The sequence below is a fragment of the Chiloscyllium plagiosum genome, unplaced genomic scaffold (genome assembly GCF_037043375.1).
Source record: "Chiloscyllium plagiosum isolate Xiang-an unplaced genomic scaffold, Cpla_swu_hap1 HiC_scaffold_39, whole genome shotgun sequence".
Taxonomy (NCBI): Eukaryota; Metazoa; Chordata; class Chondrichthyes; order Orectolobiformes; family Hemiscylliidae; genus Chiloscyllium; species Chiloscyllium plagiosum.
Genome location: NW_028270177.1, coordinates 22,159,521 through 22,179,939, shown reverse-complemented (window position 1 = coordinate 22,179,939; position 20,419 = coordinate 22,159,521). Strand labels below are relative to the sequence as shown.

The 20,419-nt window shown below is 39.7% G+C and overlaps 1 protein-coding gene across 4 annotated transcripts in view; it reads left to right on the top strand.

The window, feature by feature from the left end:
* mindy2 (MINDY lysine 48 deubiquitinase 2) overlaps window positions 1-20,419 on the top strand; it is a 58,655-nt gene that overhangs the window by 8,624 nt on the left and 29,612 nt on the right. For 2 of the 4 annotated variants that reach the window (XR_006309490.2, XR_006309489.2), the window contains exons 4-7: window positions 904-1,062; window positions 5,189-5,291; window positions 10,322-10,464; window positions 15,982-16,022. Coding sequence is in view for 2 of the 4 variants with exons in the window: in XM_043677448.2 (XP_043533383.1) it covers window positions 904-1,062; window positions 5,189-5,291; window positions 10,322-10,464 (405 nt within the window). In the remaining 2 variants the exon portion in view is untranslated. The remainder of the gene's footprint in view (window positions 1-903; window positions 1,063-5,188; window positions 5,292-10,321; window positions 10,465-15,981; window positions 16,023-20,419) is intronic. The other 2 variants (XM_043677448.2, XM_043677446.2) reach the window with 1 other exon arrangement.

Genomic DNA, 20,419 nt, shown 5'->3' with positions numbered 1-20,419 from the left:
AAATCTTTGGAGACTGGACAAGTTGCATTTCAAACACAAGATGAGTTAGTATGTAGAGTTTGGTTTACCATAAATTTCTGTTAGTGTTTTGAGTTGATAGATATTGATTTCATTTATTTTTCATTCACCTTCATAAATTTTGGTAACAAAATTGACAACAGTTTTACATCAATTAGAACTGATAATGTTTTAGATCACTGGGAGAAACAAATTGGTTTTTATTAATTAAAGGAAGAGAAGAAAGAACAGTAACTTTGTGAAAATCTGGTATGCTATCTTGTCATAGGTACTTCACACTTTGCCTTTTCAGGCAGGATATGACAGACTTTCACATCGGTCTCATGTAAAATCTCATTGTTTCAGGTCAACTTGTTACTGTAAATGTATGTAGTGTGCAGATTTGCATTTGTGAAGTAATCGTGTTAGTCTTGGGAGAAGGAGTGGCTTCAGTGAAATTTGATGTTTATGATATGATTAACGGAGAAAATATGCAGTGTTCCATATGGTATCTACCTCCTCGCATTTGGTGTTGCTGCAAGACAAGGGGCTGTAAAAGAGCAAGTAAAATGAAAGGAATTCCAAGGTGTGGATAATTGTTGGAGCAAGCTGTGGTACATGCTTCCATTTAAGTCTGGTGGCGGAATACCTAGAATTTTTGTCCTTCCTATTTGGAAATGAATACCTCAGTGTATCTATATTCACAATTTGTTGATGTTTGAGTGTCAGATTTGATTTGGTTGTAATATCTGAAACTGTGACACTGTCCAAAATTATATGTACTAATTTGCACATCACTGCATTGATCAAGGTTTCAATTGGCTTGTTTTATTCCTTTTTATTTCAGTCTTGAACTTTTTGATATGCTTTTCAATCTTGTATTTTCCTTTTTGGTTTCTGAAACAGAACATGAGTGACGCAATGGCCATTCTACACAAGCTGCAGACAGGACTCGATGTAAATGTGAAGTTTACTGGTGTAAGAGTGTTCGAATATACACCCGAGTGCATAGTGTTTGATCTTCTTGATATTGCACTTTACCATGGATGGTTGGTTGATCCACAGGTAAGTTGAAATGTGCGTTGACTGTAATCTTAAACTAGGTCTCTACTCATTTGTTGCACATATTGCCCACTTATGTCTTGTCAGACTCTACTTTGTTTACCCAGTTAAGTGACAATGCAAGGAGTGGTGCCGTTTTCCAGTCTATCTTCAGTACCTGGAGTTAGATACCAGAAAATGATGTGGCATGAGCTAAACATTTTACCTCATGCCCCTTTTGAATTCAGACCGACTAGCATCCTCACGAATAAAGGAGCCAACCTTTATGGTAGCTTGGGTAAAACATTGAGCTGGGACAGTGACATTTAAGTGTCAGGTTATGTTTGATTCTGACTCCCTGCAACTTCGTGATTGGCAGTCAATTTGGTTATTCTTAATCATTTCTACAGCCTTCCTGGCAATTGTTTTTCAATATTATTGCACGTTGGGAAATGTGTATTGTTGCATTTAATCAAGAGCTTTTTGTTTTTGGCATTGGCTTTTTGCTGAAGCCTTGTGGCGCCAGCTCAATAGTGTTTGAAGAAGTCAAATTACATTTCAAAGCTGTTGCTAGTTGAATCCCATTAAATAACAATTACATTATGTTTCTTTAAGAAAAATTGCTGATGTCTTGATGTGTTAAGTCTGTTGACTGGTCGGTTTAATTCCGACTGAAAGCAGAAAATTTAGCAGTAGCACTTCAAGATGAGCTGGATGGGAATTGAAGATGAAAAATTTTGCGTTCATACAAAATATGATTCTGTTGTTGATGGCATAGCAAAGTTGATAATAAGCATGAGCATCTTAATCATTGTATCACAGCAAAAGTATTCAGCCTATCTCACCTGCCCCATAGTTTTGTCAGACCTGATCATGGCCTCCACTTTCCTGCTTGAACCTCTGAACCATGACTCCCTTTTCAATCAGTGAAAGTGAAGTCGCAGGTAGATAGGATAGTGAAGAAGGTATTTGGTATGCTTTCCTTTATTGGTCAGAGTATTGAGTATTGGAGTTGGGCAGTCATGTTGTGCTGTACAGGACTTTGATCAGGCCAATTTTGAAATATTGTGTGCAATTCTGATCTCCTTCCTATCGGAAGAATGTTGTGAAACTTGAAGGGGTTCAGAAAAGATTTACAAGGATGTTGCCAGGGTTGGAGGATTTGAGCTATTAGGAGAGGCTGAATAGGCTGGGGCCATTTTCCTGGAGCATCGGAGGCTGAGGGGTGACCTTATAGAGGTTTGTAAAATCATGAGGGGTATGGATAGGATAAATAAACAAGGTCTTTTCCCTTGGGTGGGAGAGTCCAGAACCAGCGGGCATGGATTTAGGGTGAGAGGTGAAAGATGTAAAAGGGACCTAAGGGGCAACTTTCTCACGCAACGGGTGGTGCATGTATGCAGTGAGCTGTCAGAGGAACTGTTGGAGGCTGGCACAATTGCAGAATTTAAAAAGCATCTGGATGGGTATATGAATAGGAAGGGTTTAGAGGGATATGGGCCAAGTGCTGGCAAATGGGATTAGGTCAGGATATCTGGTCAGCATGGATCAGTTGTACCATAGGCGGTGTTTCTGTGCTGTACATCTGACTCTAAATCTGTTGATTCAGTTTTGAATATATTCAATGACTGAGCCACCAGTACTCTCAAAAGAGAATTTTGAAGACAAAACAACACTCTTAGAAAGCAAAATCCTCCTCATCTCTGACTGAAAGGTGCAACCCTTTTATATATTTGTCCTGATTCTAGATTTCCCCCAGAAATTGAAACTTATGCAATGTCAAGCCCCCACAAAATTTTAAGATAATCTATCATTCTTCTAAATTCCAGTGACTACAACTACAGCCTGGTCAGCCTTTGATCATAAGAAAATGCGTTATTCCCAGGAATCAGCTTAGTGAATCATTGGGTGCATTCAGTATCTTAAGAAATTTTGAAAGATTATAACCAATGCATCGACTATCCCTACGCAGCCATTTCTTTTAAGACCCGAGAATGCATGGGGTCAGTCAAAGGGGCATGTCAGTTTGTGGAACTCGATCCATTAGTTCTTCTCATACTTCAGTAATGATCGTGATCTTTCCAGCCTGCCTTTTGCCTCCGGGTTTTCTTGTTTCTCATGTATCTTTATTCACAACAACAAACAACATACTTGTTCAAAGTCTCTGCCACTTCGATATTTTCATTCTTAATTTGCACGTCTCACTAAACGCGAATGCTTACTTTAGCTACTCTGTACTTTTTTGATATATTTGTGGATATTTAATAACTTCTCATTCTTGTTAGTCTTGTCTTGCACTTCAATTTCTCCCTCATTTTTAGGTTTGTAAAACTTTCTGACCTCTCTGACATCATTAATCATTACATTGTGTTTTTTTAATTTTGATTCATCCTTAACATTCTTTGTGAACCATGACTGGTACACCCTTCTCAGAGTCTTTCTTTGTATACCACTTAAAGATATCTACCATGAACAATGTCTGGAATTGCTTCTCTATCATATTAGCCTATAACCTACTTTTTTGTTCTGCTTTAACCAGCTCTTCATACTTTTGTAATTGCCTTTATTTAAGTTCAAGACCCAAGTTTCAGCCTCACATTTCTCACCCTCAAATCAGGTGTCAAATTCAATTATAGTCTTTTCCATGCGGTCGGGGAGTCCAGAACTAGAGGGCATAGGTTTAGTGTGAGAGGGGAAAGATATAAAAGAGACCTAAGGGACAACTTGCTCACACAGAGGGTGGTACGTGTATGGAATGAGCTGCCAGAGGAAGTGGTGGAGGCTGGTACAATTGCAACATTTAAAAGGCATTTGGATGGGTATATGAATAGGAAGGGTTTGGAGGGATATGGGCCGGGTGCTATCAGATGGGACTAAATTGGGTTGGGATATCTGGTCGGCATGGACAAGTTGGACCGAAGGGCCTGTTTCCATGCTGTACGTCTCTATGACTCTGTGTAACTTCGGTATCCTTGATCAGAAGTGTCCAAAGCTTGGAATTCAACTTAACCACGTGGAGCTGAAGCTTCTTGAGCTGTAGACACTGTACATGTTGTTACTGTGGATGATGCGGGTTGTTCACAAATCCCCAACCTGTGTAGCTACAACACATCAGCCCTGCCATCTTAATTTTGTCTAATTAGTTAGGTCTCAAATTTTAAAAAATGCTCTGTGTTTATCTATAGTTACGTTATCAAGTGTAACATGTACCATAAAATTGATATATAATGAAAGGAAACCAAAGTGCAAAAGTTGCACTTTCCTCTGATGTTGCAGTTAGGTTTTTTTCTCTCTGCAAGTGTGAGCACACTCCTCTCCGTTGCTATTTTCGCCAATCAGGCTTATGTTTTCTCTTCTCCCGTACTCCGTATACTGTGAAGTTATAAATGCTTATGATGAAAGTGTCATTTAGGAGGTTTGCTAATCGATAGCGGCATGGCTCAGTGGGTTAGCATTGCTACCTCACTGCACCAGGTTCAATTCCAGACTTGAGTGACTGTGTGGAGTTTTCACATTCTCCCCATGTCTGTGTGGGTTTCTTCCCAAAGTCCAAAGATGTGTAGGTTAAGTGAGTTGGCCATGCTAAATTGTCCATTGTGTCCAGGGATATGCAGGTTAGGTGGGTTAACTGGGAAAAGTAGGGTTACACAGATGGGGGTAGAGGACTGAATGGGTTGCTCTCCAGAGGTTTGGTGTGGACTTGATGGGCAAAATGGTCTGCTTCCACATGATTCTAATCAATAAAGTTTGCCTTGTGCATACATGTTAAATTACAAAGAAAAGATCATATCAGTAGACTTCTTTTGTTGGTGGTTATGGGGAAGTTGTTTTTTTGTGATGAACTTCAGGAAGTGAAAGTACACTTCTGATATTAGATGGATATATGTAATTATGTCTCGGCATTAGAATAGCCCATCTTTCCGCCCATTTGTTTGTTCCCTGTAAATTGAATAGTTTGCCATTTGACATAAGCTTTTGTAAAAATGCAAGAAGTATATGTCTTTGCAGTATGTACAGTAGTCTCCGCATCCTCAACAGTTTATTCTTCATGATACTGCAGATCTTTGCCTGTAATATAAAATGGGGTGTGGAGGCTAGAAATCGTGTTGCAAGTCTTAAATTTAATTTTCTGCTAACCATCCTGTTCCAGACGGCTGATGTAGCGAAGGCAGTGGGAATGTGCAGCTATAACCAGCTGGTTGAGAAGATTATCTTCTGTAAACAATCAGAGAACAGTGAACTTGTCAGTGAAGGTAAGGAAGAATGACATGTTTTGTTTATCTGCAGTTGTAATAGATACTAAGAAATGGCAAATTTTGTAAATTAATGCTTGAGATGTGGGTATTGCTGTTGCAGGCCAGCATTTATCGATTTTTTATAATTGCCCAGACGGCAGTTAATAGTCAACCACACTGCTGTACACCTGGAGTCACATGTCGACCATATTTCCTTCTCTGAAGACCATGTCCTTTTCTGACTATTAGCAGTATTGGTTACAGTTAGTTGAGCTTTTCATTCCAGATTTATTCAGAATTCCAAATTTCTACCAATGGTGAGAATTGAACCAGCGCCCCAGAGCAGAAGCTGAGGTTATAAATTATTTGTCTCGAGACATTGCCATTTGGCCACCATCTCCCTTTAGCTTCTGGTACCACAGGAATCATTATTATGCAATTTTATTCATGGTCTTGAGTTCAAAATGTTCTAAATGCCATTGTTGACTTTTTGTTAGGGTGACTTAAAATATAGTATTGTTATGATCCCCAAATCTGTAAGACTGACAGTAACTACTCGTTGGCTTCGTGCTGTTGACTCATTCTGAAAGAATAGCAAATAGGTTGTATAGGATGTATTTTTAGGAACTCCCTCTCTGCCTCATTTGTAACTGAGAGTATGAATGAGAAGCTGGTTGTCAACACCATTAATTATGTTGAAGTTTATGATTCAAATTCCATACCAAGCAAGTAGTCCAGCATTTCAAAAATGATGAGGAAATGCATAATCATAAACCACTGGGTGAGTTGTATGCACTCTCTGACTGCAGTCCTTGTATCAGGCCACTTCAGGTCTGAATAAGCAGATTCAGGGCGAAGTGACCAGTCATTTTAAATGTTTCTTTCCATTAAAAGTGGACTTTGCTTTAAGCATTGAGGTTTAATCAACCCCAGTGAAGCCAAGTGTGCAAATTGGCAGTTTTAAAAAATGTACATTTACAAGGCGTTCCTTTTGTGTTGCCGATTCATGGGCTAACTGATTTAAAGCAGTATTATCTAATGTTGTTCATGTGATTTCTTTCAAGTTGATGATATGATTTGGGTCATATGGACTAAGTGCTGAGGTTAACTGCTTTCCAACTGGAATGGAGCATTTCTGTTGCAGGCAGTGTATTTTGTATTTGTTATGCAATTGTGTACTTTTAGAAATGGAAGTGCTCAAGCTCTGAGAAGGGTTGTACATAACAGAATATAAATTTCACGAGTCTTAGGCAGGAAAAGCAGAATGTTTTGGGTTGTGATTCGGCAGATTAATTTGTTAACTTATTAATTTCTTCCCCTAAATTTGGGATTTTGCTGTTGGTTATCTGAAATAAAAGTTACTTCATGCATTTTCAAAATCAATGTGATTTTGAGCTGCTTTGAAGTTATGCTTAATACTTTGGTAAAGAGCACCATACCAATAACAGAAATTTGATTTGTTTTTTGTCTGTTTTATGCTTCTGCTTGAGGCTTCCTTGATTGTAAGCATTTGTTGTGTTGGAGTGTAGAAACAAGTTTTTTTGTTATAAATTAAATGACTTGTGCTTGCCACAGACTGTTGCAGAAAAATGTGTTAACTTGTTACTCAATTGTGTAGCATAAATTTTGAGCTTTTAATGTGTTTGGTATGGGAAGATGATGGAGCCAGTATTTTATGTTAATGTCTGTGTAGGAATTTTTACTTCATCTACATGTATTTTGACAAGGCCCACTCAGTTATTTTAAGCTAAACCTTTTTCCTTGTTTTGGAACCTTCTGAGCTAAAAGAGTACTTTTTGACGAGAAGAATCCATTATATTGTTGTGGTTCTGTTCGCCGAGCTGGGAATTTGTGTTGCAGCTGTTTCGTCCCCTGTCTAGGTGACATCCTCAGTGCTTGGGAGCCTCCTGTGAAGCGCTTCTGTGATGTTTCCTCCTGCATTTATAGTGGTTTGTCTCTGCCGCTTCCGGTTGTCAGTTCCAGCTGTCCGCTGCAGTGGCCGGTATATTGGGTCCAGGTCGATGTGTTTGTTGATAGAATCTGTGGATGAGTGCCATGCCTCTAGGAATTCCCTGGCTGTTCTCTGTTTGGCTTGTCCTATAATAGTAGTGTTGTCCCAGTCGAATTCATGTTGCTTGTCATCTGCGTGTGTGGCTACTAAGGATAGCTGGTCGTGTCGTTTCGTGGCTAGTTGGTGTTCATGGATGTGGATCGTTAGCTGTCTTCCTGTTTGTCCTATGTAGTGTTTTGTGCAGAGGGAAAAAAGGACAACCAGCTCCCATTCCTAGATGTGATGGTACAGCGAACACCGAACAGAGAATTCACCACAAAGGCATACAGGAAAACCACAGACAGACCAAGTCCTGAACTACGAAAGCAACCACCCCAACACACAAAAGAAGTTGCATCAAGACACTGTTCAAAAGGGCCACAACACACTGCAGCACACTAGAACTGCAAAAAGAGGAAGAAGAACACCTGTACAATGTATTCGCCAAAAACGGATACCCCCACAATTTCGTCAACAGATGCCTAAGGGAAAGACGACGGAATGAGGACATGCCACAACCCAAAGGACTAGCCACATTACCATACATGAAGAACATTTCCGAACTGACGACCAGACTACTGCGACCACTAGGACTCATAACAGCACACAAACCAACAGCCACTCTCAGACAACAACTTACCAGGACAACGGACCCGATACCCAGCATGAGCAAAACCAACATAGTTTACAAAATCCCGTGCAAGGACTGCACAAAACACTACATAGCACAAACAGGAAGACGGCTAATGATCCGTATCCATGAACACCAACTAGCCACGAAACGACACGACCAGCTCTTAGTAGCCACACACGCGGATGACAAGCAACATGAGTTCGACCGGGACAATACTACTATTATAGGACAAGCCAAACAGAGAACAGCCAGGGAATTCCTAGAGGAATGGCACTCATCCACAGATTCTATCAACAAACACATGGACCTGTACCCAATATACCGGCCACTGCAGCGGACAGCTGGAACTGACAACGGAAGCGGCAGAGACAAACCACTATAAATACCGGAGGAAACATCACAGAAGCGCTTCACAGGATGCTCCCAAGCACTGAGGATGTCACCTAGACAGGGGATGAAACATCTGCAACACAAATTCCTAACTCAGCGAACAGAACCACAACAACGAGCACCCGAGCTACAAATCTTCTCACAAACTTTGAATCCATTATATAGATGATTCATTCAAAATTGTGCTAATTCTTGTGATACTGAGCATTGAGGGTTCAGCGTGCTGTATTTCCCAGTCTCTGCACTGAATTGGCTAGGAGGTCAGAAGCTGAATTGGCTAATTTTTTGAAATTTAATTTTGCATACAGTTGCAGAGTTGTGACAACATTTTTTATTGCTGAAGAAGCTTTTTGGTTTTGCCAATAATTATTTTTGTCATCAAGGTCTATAAGTATTGTAATCTCTATGTGAATGATTTAATCTAAACATTAATGATAGTATAGTTGCATGTTTTTTAGGGTTTTAATCTTGGAAATCTCAGAGTATCAACCAAAATTTGTTGTTTGCATCTGAGCATGTTAATTAAATACATACTTTACATCAATGTTTTGGCATGCAGTATTTCTACACAAGTAATGCTTCCAAATCCTGTAAAAGCACAAAAACCCCAAATTGTTTCTTTTTTAAAGAAAAAAACTTTTCACTTGAAATCTGATATTGATTGAGTGGTGTTGAAACGTGAATTAAGCCATAGTCCTGTCACTTTGGAAAAACTTGCATTGCTTCAGTGGAAATAATTTTGAGACTTCAAAATTTGTGTTTTGGGTTTTGAAACCCTTGTAAATAACTTACTTCAGGTTAATGTCTGGAGAGGGTTTAGTTGATTTGCCATTGTTATCCCAATCTGATATATTCTTAGTATGAGTTAGTAGAAAGTCAATTTGGACTTAAAATAATGAATAATGGTAATCCCAATTTCATATGTGCACTGCTGGATAATTTGATCTTTGACACCCCTCACTGAAAACATTCTCAGGAAAGTGATTAGGTTACAACATAGTTCATGAACTTTGGTTTTTGTTTGGAAGAGCCACAACGACTAGCACTTTATTTGCTGTTTAATTGAAATGGGATTATTTAATGGATAAGGCCAGAGATATTTTCCTTTATTCATCAGTGTGTGACTTTATTTTCCACAAGTGGTCTCCATTATTGTAGTCGAGGAAAGCCATTCTTCACATATGAGCCTTGATTATAGATGCAGGTAGATAATTTAATTGAGAAAGCATTGCAACTGCACCAGATCCTGTTCAAACCTCAGTTTCCAGAGCAAGTCATTGAATAAAGACCAGAAGTAGATTTGTTCTCCCTCTCAAAACATGAGGCCAATTTTGAATCTAGTACTGATTTGATATCAACAAACTGAGAATTGAACCCTGGATTTTGTGCTTTGTATGGGCTTCAGCAGATGAACCACTGAGGAACATGTGATTTTTTTTTTAAAATCAATCTGTTTCTTCTGTTGTTTGAAGAGAAGAAGTTAGAGAAATAAGAATTTGGTAGTTTGGATAGGTGTAAGAATTTTTCAAAGATGGAAATGTGTTGCTGGAAAAGCGCAGCAGGTCAGGCAGCATCTAGGGAACAGGAGAATCGACGTTTCGGGCATTAGCCCTTCTTCAATGCCCGAAACGTCGATTCTCCTGTTCCCTAGATGCTGCCTTACCTGCTGCGCTTTTCCAGCAACACATTTCCATCTCTGATCTCCAGCATCTGCAGACCTCACTTTCTCCTTAAGAATTTTTCAACCATTGTAAAGCTTTCAATAATCCAGTAGGAATTAAAATGTTTAATAAAAGGTGTGGATAGAGCAAAAATTGGGGATAAATCTGTTCATTGACTTGGAAAAAAAAGACAAGGAGAAGTGCGGACATTTGGTCTCACTGACGCGTCAATTTCTTGCTTGTATCGTCTTTGAGTTCACAATAATGGTTTTTATTCAGCCGGAATAATCTGAATTTTTTACTATGTCCTTAGGGTTTGTTGCAGAACAATTTTTAAACAGCAGTGCAACCCAACTGACATTCCATGGGTTATGTGAACTGATTTCTACCGTTGAAGAAGGAGAGATGTGTGTGTTCTTCAGAAATAACCATTTTAGTACAATGACAAAACACAAGGTATTTCTTCAGATTTTAAAGACTTATTTTAAGACTGTGTGCACTGTATTCCTAAATGTTGCATATTGAAAACTTGTACCCATGTAGCTTGCCTTACAATTACAGTAAGCTCAGGATAAAGTGAACTACTTGTTAACACCAGTTGGAAAATATGTTATTTATGAAACAAAATAAAGGATGTCATATTTCCTTGGCCAAAGTGCTAAATTCCTCAGTGAATTCAATTATATTTTGTTCAAATGGTCTTTGAAATTGAACCAGAACTTAATAAGACCATATTGAACAAAGTAAAATTTAATTAAGTATGCATTGTTGTTCATGTTAGTGAGCTAGCCTCCACTATCACTGTAAAATTACTCAAAAATCTTTGCAGATGGGTCATATTCTCAATTTATGACTAAGTTGATGTGTAGCCCACCACTAAGAACAATATGACATGCCATGATCAACAAAGGACAGCCATGATCGAATGGCCAGATTTCTGCTCCTCTGTCTTATGGTCTGAAGGGTAAAAAAGCACCATGAGCACGTTAACTTCAATCTCCAGTCTAAAACAGATTATTTTTCGTTTTGATAGTAATGCGTAAACATGTAACTGTCAGGAGCAACAAATTCCTGACAAGGCATCATGCTTGTTCTTGGAATTCTGACATACTTAATGGCACTGATTCTGTAGGGTTCACAGAAAGGATATGAGTTAAGGTCGAGCAATCTTTATTTTATCTCAGAACATCCACCAGATACAGATAATGGAGCAGGTAGCCAGCCATTCCTGCTCCCAGGTTTTGACTTATACAAGTGAAATCAGCATTTGGAAGCGCCCCGGAATTAGTTTTGGAGAATCGAAGCAAAATACTGGGGCTGCTGAAAGTCTGAAACTAAAAAAGGAAATGCTGGAGAAACGTGACAGAGATGGCAGCACCTATGGGGCGACAGTTAACTTTTGAGTCTACTGTGACTATGAAATCTGAAAAAGAATCACAGTGGAGTCAAAATGTTAACTGTGTTTCTGTCTGTACAGATGGTTGTCAGAGCTTCCAATTCTTCAGAATTTTCTTTTTATTACAGTTTCGGTGAGATTATTAATTCGACTGAGTGAAGCTGTCAACCTCACCTCCTTCTTCCCAACTTTAGGCATTCAGTTATTGTTTAAAATTGTTCCATTTAATACTGTTACCTTTCAGACTGGTAAGTCAATAACACCTGTAATCTCGGTGAGTTTTGAGTGATTGGTTTCAGCTTCATTTACCACATGATGTGCAGCATTTTGGAACAGCCTTTCTTGCTCTGTAACTCTGCAACTTGAGCCTGTTCAATGTCCAGCCTTCCACTGTGTGGTCTTTCCTTGTGCTTGACCCTTTGACTTGCAGTCCTGCTGCCAAGGGTACAAAGGAACCTTTAAACACCAGGCTCCAAATCACTTGCTATCGCCACCACTTGTACTGGGCCACAGCCATAGCTGCTGTCTGATGGCATCTTTTTGATAGGCAGCAGAAGAAATTGTCCTTGGCTGGCTACAGGACCTGTTGAAAATGATCATGTTGCTCATCTGACAGGTTGCAGAACCCTAGGCTGCCTTCCTTCCTCCTGGCAAATGGATGAGTACTGCTACTTGCTTGACAATGTATATTGCCAATAGAATGAAATTAGTTCAGTTTATCCCAGCTGTTAGTATCCAAAGGAAGTTTACATTTAACTAAAATAGATGGGTAAGGGGCAGTAGGTTAACAGCATTCACATTTAAACAGATTTACAGAAGTAGGAGTAGCACTTAAATGAACACAAAACTGATCGACCTTGACTCCATCTTTCCATACTATCCCTAATTCTCTTAGAATCCAAAAACTTCTGAACTCTCTTGAATATACTGAATGACTGTGTATTTAGAAATTCTAAGATTGGGAATCTTTTGGGAAGAATTCTTATCTTTGTTCTAATATTCCAAGGTTGTGATTCCCCATTTGAGACTCCTCAGCTTCTATCTGTTGAGACCAACTTTGTTCTTCTAAAGGCTAAGGACCAAATCGCTATTCCGAGACAATCCCCACAACCCAGGGATTAGTCTGGTGAACCTTAATTCCAGAGTAGTACAACAATCCTGTTTGAACTTGTGATTTGTGTGTATGGACATAAAAATCCCTTTAGATAGCAAGACTTGTCTGTCTTTCAACATTGTCAAAATAAAATCTATTTTTTGAAAATTTCCTTCAAAAGTGAATTGTTTCACATTTCCCGGTATTGTATTCTGTCTCCCACTCCTTTGTGTACTTGCGTAATGTACCTCTGACCCTTTGCAACCTTTATGGGTTCTCCTTAAAGTTTACTTTTTCGCCTGATTTTATGTTGTAAACAAAGTTGGCTAGATTGCGCTGAGTCCACTCATCCAAGTCAATGGATCAAATTTTGCAGCTATGTTAATGGCAAATCTCAGTGTTAGCCATTATTACCCTGGAAAACTGATGACATAGAGTCAGTTACATAGCGTGGAAATAGATCCTTCGGTCCAACATGTCTAAGCTGATCGGATGACCTGAACTGATCTCGTTCCATTTGCCAGCATTTATCAATATCCCCCTAAACCCTCCTTCATGCACCTATCCAGATGCCTTTTAAATGATTGTAATTAACCAACCTCTACCAATTCCTCTGGCAGCTCATGCCATACATGCATCATTCTCTGCCTGAAAAAGTTGCCCCTCCGTTCCCTTTTAAATGTTTCTCCTCTCACCAAGCATATGCTGTCTAGTTTTGGATTTGCCTACCCTGGGAAAAAGATACTGGCTATTCACCCTATCCCATGCCTCTCATGATTTTATAAACCTCTAAGGTCATCCCTCAGCTTTCCATGCTCCAGGAACAAAAGCCCCAGCCTTTCCCTATAGTTCAAGTCCTGTAATCCCGGCCATGTCCTGGGAAATTTTTCTCAACCCTTTTCAAGTTTCCCAATATTTTTCCAACAGCAGGGAGATCAGAAGTGAATGCAGTATTCCAAAAGTGGCCGAATCAATGTCCTATACAGCTACAACGTGACAACCCAAATCTTATTTTCTGTGTTGTGACCAATGAAGGCAAGTTTGCTGAATGCTTTCTTCACCACACTGTCTACCTATGACTCAGTTTTGAAGGAACTGTGCACCTGCACACCTAGGTCTTTGTTTGGCAACACTCCCCAGGGCCCTACCATTAACTGTATAAATCCTGCAACACCTCAGTTCTCTAAATTAAACACCATGTTCCACTCCTCAGCCCATTGGCCCATCTGATGGAGGTCCCATTGTTCTCTGAGAGAACCTCCTTCACTGTCTACTACACCACCAATTTTAGTGTGTCATCTGCAAATCTACTCACCATTCCTTCTCTATTCATGTCCAAGTCATTTATATAAATGACACAAAGCAGTGAATCCAGCACAGATTCTTGCGGCAATCCACTGGCCACAGGTCGCATGTCTGGAAAAACAACCCTCGAGCACCACCCTCTATCTCTGCCCTTCAACCAACTTCGTATCCAGTTGGCTCGCTCTCCCTGTATTCCATGTGACCTAACCTTGTTCACCAGTCGATCATGCAGAACCTTGTCTTAAGCTTTGCTGAAGTCCACATAGACAAAGTCGACCACTCTGCTTTCTTCAATCTTGTTTGGCACTGCAAAAATCTCCCAAGTTAGTGAGACATGATTTCCCACACGTCAAGTCATGTTGACTGTCTGTACTCAGTCCTTGCCTTTCCAAATGCAAGTAAATTCTGTCCCTCAGAATTACCTCCAACAACTTAGCCACCACTGACATCAAGCTCACCAGTCTATAGTTCCCTGGCTTTTCATTACCACCTTTCTTAAATAATGGCACCACATTAACCAACCTCCAATTTTCCAGCAGCTCACCTGTGGCTATTAATGATACAAGTGTCTCAGCAAGAGGCCCAGTAATCTCTTCCCCAGCTTCCCACAGAGTTCTGAAATACATCTGGTCAGGTCCTGGGGGTTTATCCATCTTCATGCTTTTTAAGACCTTCAGCACCACCTCTTCTGTAATATGGACACTTTTCAAGATATCACTATTTCCCCAAGTTCTCTGGCTTCCACATCCTTCTCCACAATATATGCTAATGTGAAGTATTTGTTTAGTTTCTCACCCATCTCCTGTTGTTCCACGTAGATGGCATTGTTGATCTTGAAGAGGCCCTATTCTCTCCTTAGTTATCCTTTGTCCTTAATGTATTTATAAAATCCCTTTGGATTCTCCTTTAACCCTATTTGCCAAAGTTATCTCATGTCTTCTTTTTGCCCTCCTTACTTCCCACTTAAATATACTCCTACTGCCTTTATCCTTTTCTAAGCATTCACTCGATCTATCCTGTCTATACTTGATATGTTTCCATCTTTTTCTTTACCCAAACCTCAATTTCTTGAGCCATCCAGCATTCCCTGCATTTACCACCCTTGCTCTTTGCACTAACAGGAACATACTGCCTCTGAACTGTTGTTATCTCATATTTGAAGGCCTCCCATTTTGCAAATATCCCTTTACCTATGAATATGCTCTCCCAAATGACTTTTGTAAGTTCTTGCCTATACCTTCAAAATTAGCTTTACTCAAATTTAGAAATTTAACTTGTAGATCAGATCTATCCTTTTCCATACTTATTCTAAATCTAATAGAATTATGGTCACTGGTTCGAAAGTGCTTCCCCACTGACACTTTGGTCACCTGCCCTGCCTTATTTCCTAAGAGTAGGTCAAGTCTTGCACCTTCTCTAGTAGGTACTTCCACATACTGAATCAGAGAGTTTTCTTTTATACTCTTAACAAATTCCTCTCCATCCAAGTTCTTAACACTATGACAGTTGCAGTCTGTGTTTGGAAAGTTAAAATCCCCTACCATAACCACCCTATTATTCTTACAGATAACTGAGATCTCCTTACAAATTTGTTTTTCAATTTCTGGCTGATTATTGGGGGGCCTAAAGTACAATCCCAATAAGGTGATCATCTCTTTATTTCTCAGTTCCACCCATATAATTTCATTGGACCAGGAATATCCTCCCTAAATACAGGCATAATGTTATCATTAACCAAAAACACTTACTCCCTTCCTCTCTTCTTCCCGCCCCCCCGCTATCTGTCCTTTCCATAGCATCTATACCCAGAACAATAAGCTGCCAGTCCTGCCCTTTGCTGAGCCATGTTTCTGTAATACTTTGATATCCCATGCCCTGAGTTCATCTGCTTTACCTGCGTTGAAATAAATGAGGTTAAATTTATCAATCTTACCTTGTCTTCTGCCCTACTCGTGCCTACCTTGACTATTTACATTGCTTCTTTTCTCTACTGTACCAGCCTCAGACATATCTCTTCCCTTAGGACCGCTTGGCTCCCCAGCCCCTGTTTGCATCTGATTTTCCGCTCCTCCATAACAGACTGTTACTGTTAGAAAATGTTTTGATAGAGTGGTGAGATTGCTTCATATCAAAATATGGTATTGCATGCATGAACTTTGTTCTGTTGTAACATTTCCAGCACTGGGTCAGAACATGGTGTGTTCAAGACCCATTGAAAATGTAAGTAGAAAATTCCACTTGACTCCTTGGTGTGGTCTTGAAAGGGTGTTGCATTACTGAATATGCATTTATCAATATGGCATTATAGCTGTTTATATCCAGGTGAACTTAAAAGATCCCATGATACTATTTAAAGATAATTCAGTTGCTTGACATTGTCTCCTCAATTAAACTATCATGGGCAGGTGCTCTGAATTTAATTTAATTTCCAATTTGTGCAACCTGTGTTTTAACCACTTGAACAAACCTGCACTTAGCGATAGTTTCATCCAAATGCAAATATGATGTTTCAGTCCTTTGATCAGTACTCAGTTTAGTAGATCGAACAGTTTTAGGAATTTCACTGATGATATTTGCATGTGTTCTTTTGTTCTTAGCTATTTCTTGATCAGATTCCACAAGGTATTTTTTATCAGTGCTTGACAAATAGTTTGCATACAAAGAATCCTTTTCCACTTCAAATCATAAACCTATTCAACACAGGGTGTTGCCTCGTTTGGGGAAATCCAGAGCTTAAGTCTGCTGTCTTAGCCCTTCCTCTTTGTCCCTGTATCTTTCTGTGCTTCAAAAGATGATCAATTCTTGCCTTAAAAATGCAATGTTCTGTCACAAATGCTCAAGATGATGAAAAGAGGCCTCTTATTTCAGCAACTTTGTACTTGAAAAGTATTCTCTGAATCTCTCTCACTTGTTGATAATTTGAAATTGCTATAGTCTCAAAAGTGATTCCCCAACCAGAATCAATTGTGCTTTCTTTCATTCTATCAAAATCTTTCAGAACTATAAAAACAATGAAACATTAATTTAACTTTCTTTTCTTCATTGTGAATAGCTGAAATCTTTTGAGTTTCTCCTCATAATGCAGGTTGAACAGCATCCATGGAGAGTAAGACAGATTAACCTTTGCATCCTGCTTCAAAGCTGAGAGGTGAAGAAGCATCTTACTGAAACTAGAAAGACAGAAGAGAAGAAAGCTAAGATATGCACAAATACAGGGGAAAATTCCCTGTAGTTTTGCATTAACATTTAATCTTAGATTGTAGTATTTGCATTTGCTTCTGTTTTTAAATCCATTTTTGCCCTCACCTTTTTGAATTCCGTTAAAATGCTTCTTTCTCCCTTCTTCAGTTTGGAAGGAGATGTTGTTCAAAGCATTAATCTACATTTTTCTTTCTGACATTGACACTAATCAACCTTGCTTTTGCTTTGTTTGCATATTTTTTCCTTGTTTTTACAAATCAGTAGAAGCTAACAATAAACTTGAAATTAACCAGAATGCAGTACATCATAGGAAAGCCAAAATACAGCTCTTCTCATTTTATATTCTGTAAAATGTTTTGACTAGTTACTTTTACAGTTGGCTATGTACCTGAGCATTCAAAATTTTGAATTTGTTGAGACAATCAAATGATATTAATCTTGTCCAGACATGAAATGATAATGGCAGGATTCTTTTTCTTTTGGTTTATGTCGAATAAATTGAGAAATAATGTTCATGTCCTTGTTTTTAATTTCTTTAATTGGCTGCTATTTTATCAGTCTGATAATCATAAATAACATTCACTTCCATAATTTAATTGCTGCTGCTTATTTTGCTTAGACTGTGTCATAGAGCAATGCAATGCGCATTATAAAAGCAAATTTTAGTTGCCATTTTCTGCAGATTTGGCTCAAGTACAAAATTACCTCTATTGACTTGTATTAGCATTAAATAAACACAGCCTGTTCTACTTCTATTTTGTGGAAAGACACTCGGCAGAGCTGAGAGCAATAAATTACTCTCATCACTAACTTGAATATTAAGAAAGATGTGAGGGTATTGTCATCTGCATCATTGAGCAGGAGTTTCTCATTTAGCTGAAAATTCCAGGAAACAGATGGGCTTCATTCACTGGGGCTTGGAGGCCCAGCTGTGACCTATATTACAAGCTTCACCTGCATGGTAATCGGCGAAGAAGGTGAAAAATTGTGCATTTAATTTTGGATTTATTTTATGCTTTGTTTTCCAGTCGAAATTTCATATAGAAACATTGATGAAAGAAACAGCTTTTCAATCCAGAAGTTATTTTACAGAGTACCTAGAACATTACAGTGCAGTACAGACCTTTCGGCCCTCAATGTTGCACCGACCTGTGGAACCAGTCTGAAGCCTGTCTATCCTACACTATTCCATTTTCATCCGTATGTCTATCCAATGACCATTTCATGCCCTAAAAGTTGGCGAGTCTGTTAGTGTTGTAGACAGTCTGTTCCATGCCACTACTACTCAGAGTAAAGAAACTACCTCTGACATCTGTCTTATATCTATCACCCCTCAAATTAAAGCTCTGTCCTCTCATGCTAGCCATCACCATCTGAGGAAGAAGGCTCTCACTGTCAACTGTATCTCACCCTCTGATTATCAGGTTAGATTTTTTACAGTATGGAAACAGGCCATTTGGCCCAACAAGTCCCAATCCTCGAAACAGTAACCCACCCAGACCCATTAGCAATTTAGCATGACCAATTCAACAGGCCTGCACATCTTTGAATTTGGGAGGAAGCCAGAGCACCCGGACGAAACGCACACAGACACAGGGAGAATGTGTAAACTCCACACAGACAGTTGCCCGAGGTGGAAATTGAACCTGGGTTCCTGGCACTGAGAGGCAGCAGTGCTAACCACTGGGCCACCGTGCCGCCCAAGTTGGGAGACATCCTGTGTGTCTCATTTAAGTCACCTCAAAATTCTGTCTGACAAAAACAGCCTCAAGTCCCTCAGCCTTTCCTGATAAGACCTTCTCTCCATACCAGACAACGTTCTAGTAAATCTCCTCTGAACCCTTTCCAAAACTTCCACATCTTTCCTATAATGTGGTTCCGGAACTGTACACAATACTCCAAGTGTGGCTGCACCAGAGTTTTGTACAGCTGCGGCATGACTTCGTGACTCTGAAACGCAATCCCTCCATCAATAAAAACTAACACATTCTCCCTTCTTAACAACCCTATCTACCTGGCTGGCAACATTCAGGGATCTATGTACAGAGACATCAAGACCTCTCTGCTCATCTACACTCGCAAGAATCTTACCATTAGCCCAGTACTCTGCATTCCTGTTACTCCTTCCAAAGTGAATCACCTCACTTTTCCACATTAAACTCCATTTGCCACCTCTCAGCCCAGCTCTGCAACTTAACTATGTCCCTCTGTAACCAATATCCTTCAGCACTATCCACAACTCCATAGACCCCTCTGTTATCTACAAATTTACTAACCCATCCTTCTATGCCCTCATCCAGGTCATTTATAAAAATGGCAAACAACAGTGACCCCAAAACAATTCCTTGCAGTAAACCACTAGTGACAGAACTACAGGATGAGCATTTCCCATCAACCACCACCCTGTGTCTTTTTTCAGCTCGCCAACTGCTGATCCAGACTTCCAAATCACCCTCAGTCCCATGCCTTCATATTTTGTGCAATAGCCTCCTGTGGGGAACCTTATCAAACGCTTTACTGAAATCCATATACACCACATCAATGGTTTTACCCTCATCCAGCTGTTTGGTCACCATCCCAAAGAACCCAATAAGGTTTGTGAGGCATGAACTACCCTTCACAAAACCGTGTTGACTACCCCGAAAATGCTTATTCCTTTCGAGATGATTATAAATCCTATCTCTTATAACCTTTTCCACCATGTTACCCACAATTGAAGTAAGGCTCACTGGTCTATAATTACCAGGGTTGTCTCTACTCCCCTTTTTGAACAAGGGGACACCTTTTGCTATTCCCCAGTTTTCTGGCACTACTCCAGTCAACAATGATCACATAAAGATCAAAGCCAAAGGCTCTGCAATCTTCTTCCTGGCTTCCCAGTGGATCCAAGGGTAAATCCCATCTGACCCGGGGGACTTAGCTATTTTCACACTTCCCAGAACTGCTAACACCTCCTTGCTAACGTGCATCCCATCTGGTCTAGTAGCCTGTATCTCAGTATTCTCCTCAACAACATTGTCTTTTTCCAGTGTGAATATTGATGAACAATATTCATTTCGTGCTTCCCCTATCTCGTCAGGCTTCACGCTCAACTTCCCCCTACTATCCTTGATTGGCACAAATCCTACCTTAGTCATTCTTTTATTCATGATACACCTATAGAAAGCTTGAGGATTTTCCTTGATTCTACCTGCCAATGACTTCTTGTGTCCCCTCCTGGTTCTTAACGCTCTCTTCAGGTCTTTCCTAACTAACTTGTAACTCTTAAACACCCTAACTGAGCCTTCACTCTCATCCTAACGTTAAGCCTCTTTCTTCCTCTTGACCAGAGATTCAGCTTCTTTTGTAAACGACTGCTCCCTTGCTCGACCACTTTCTCCCTGTCTGACAGTTACTTTCTTATCAAGGACGCATAG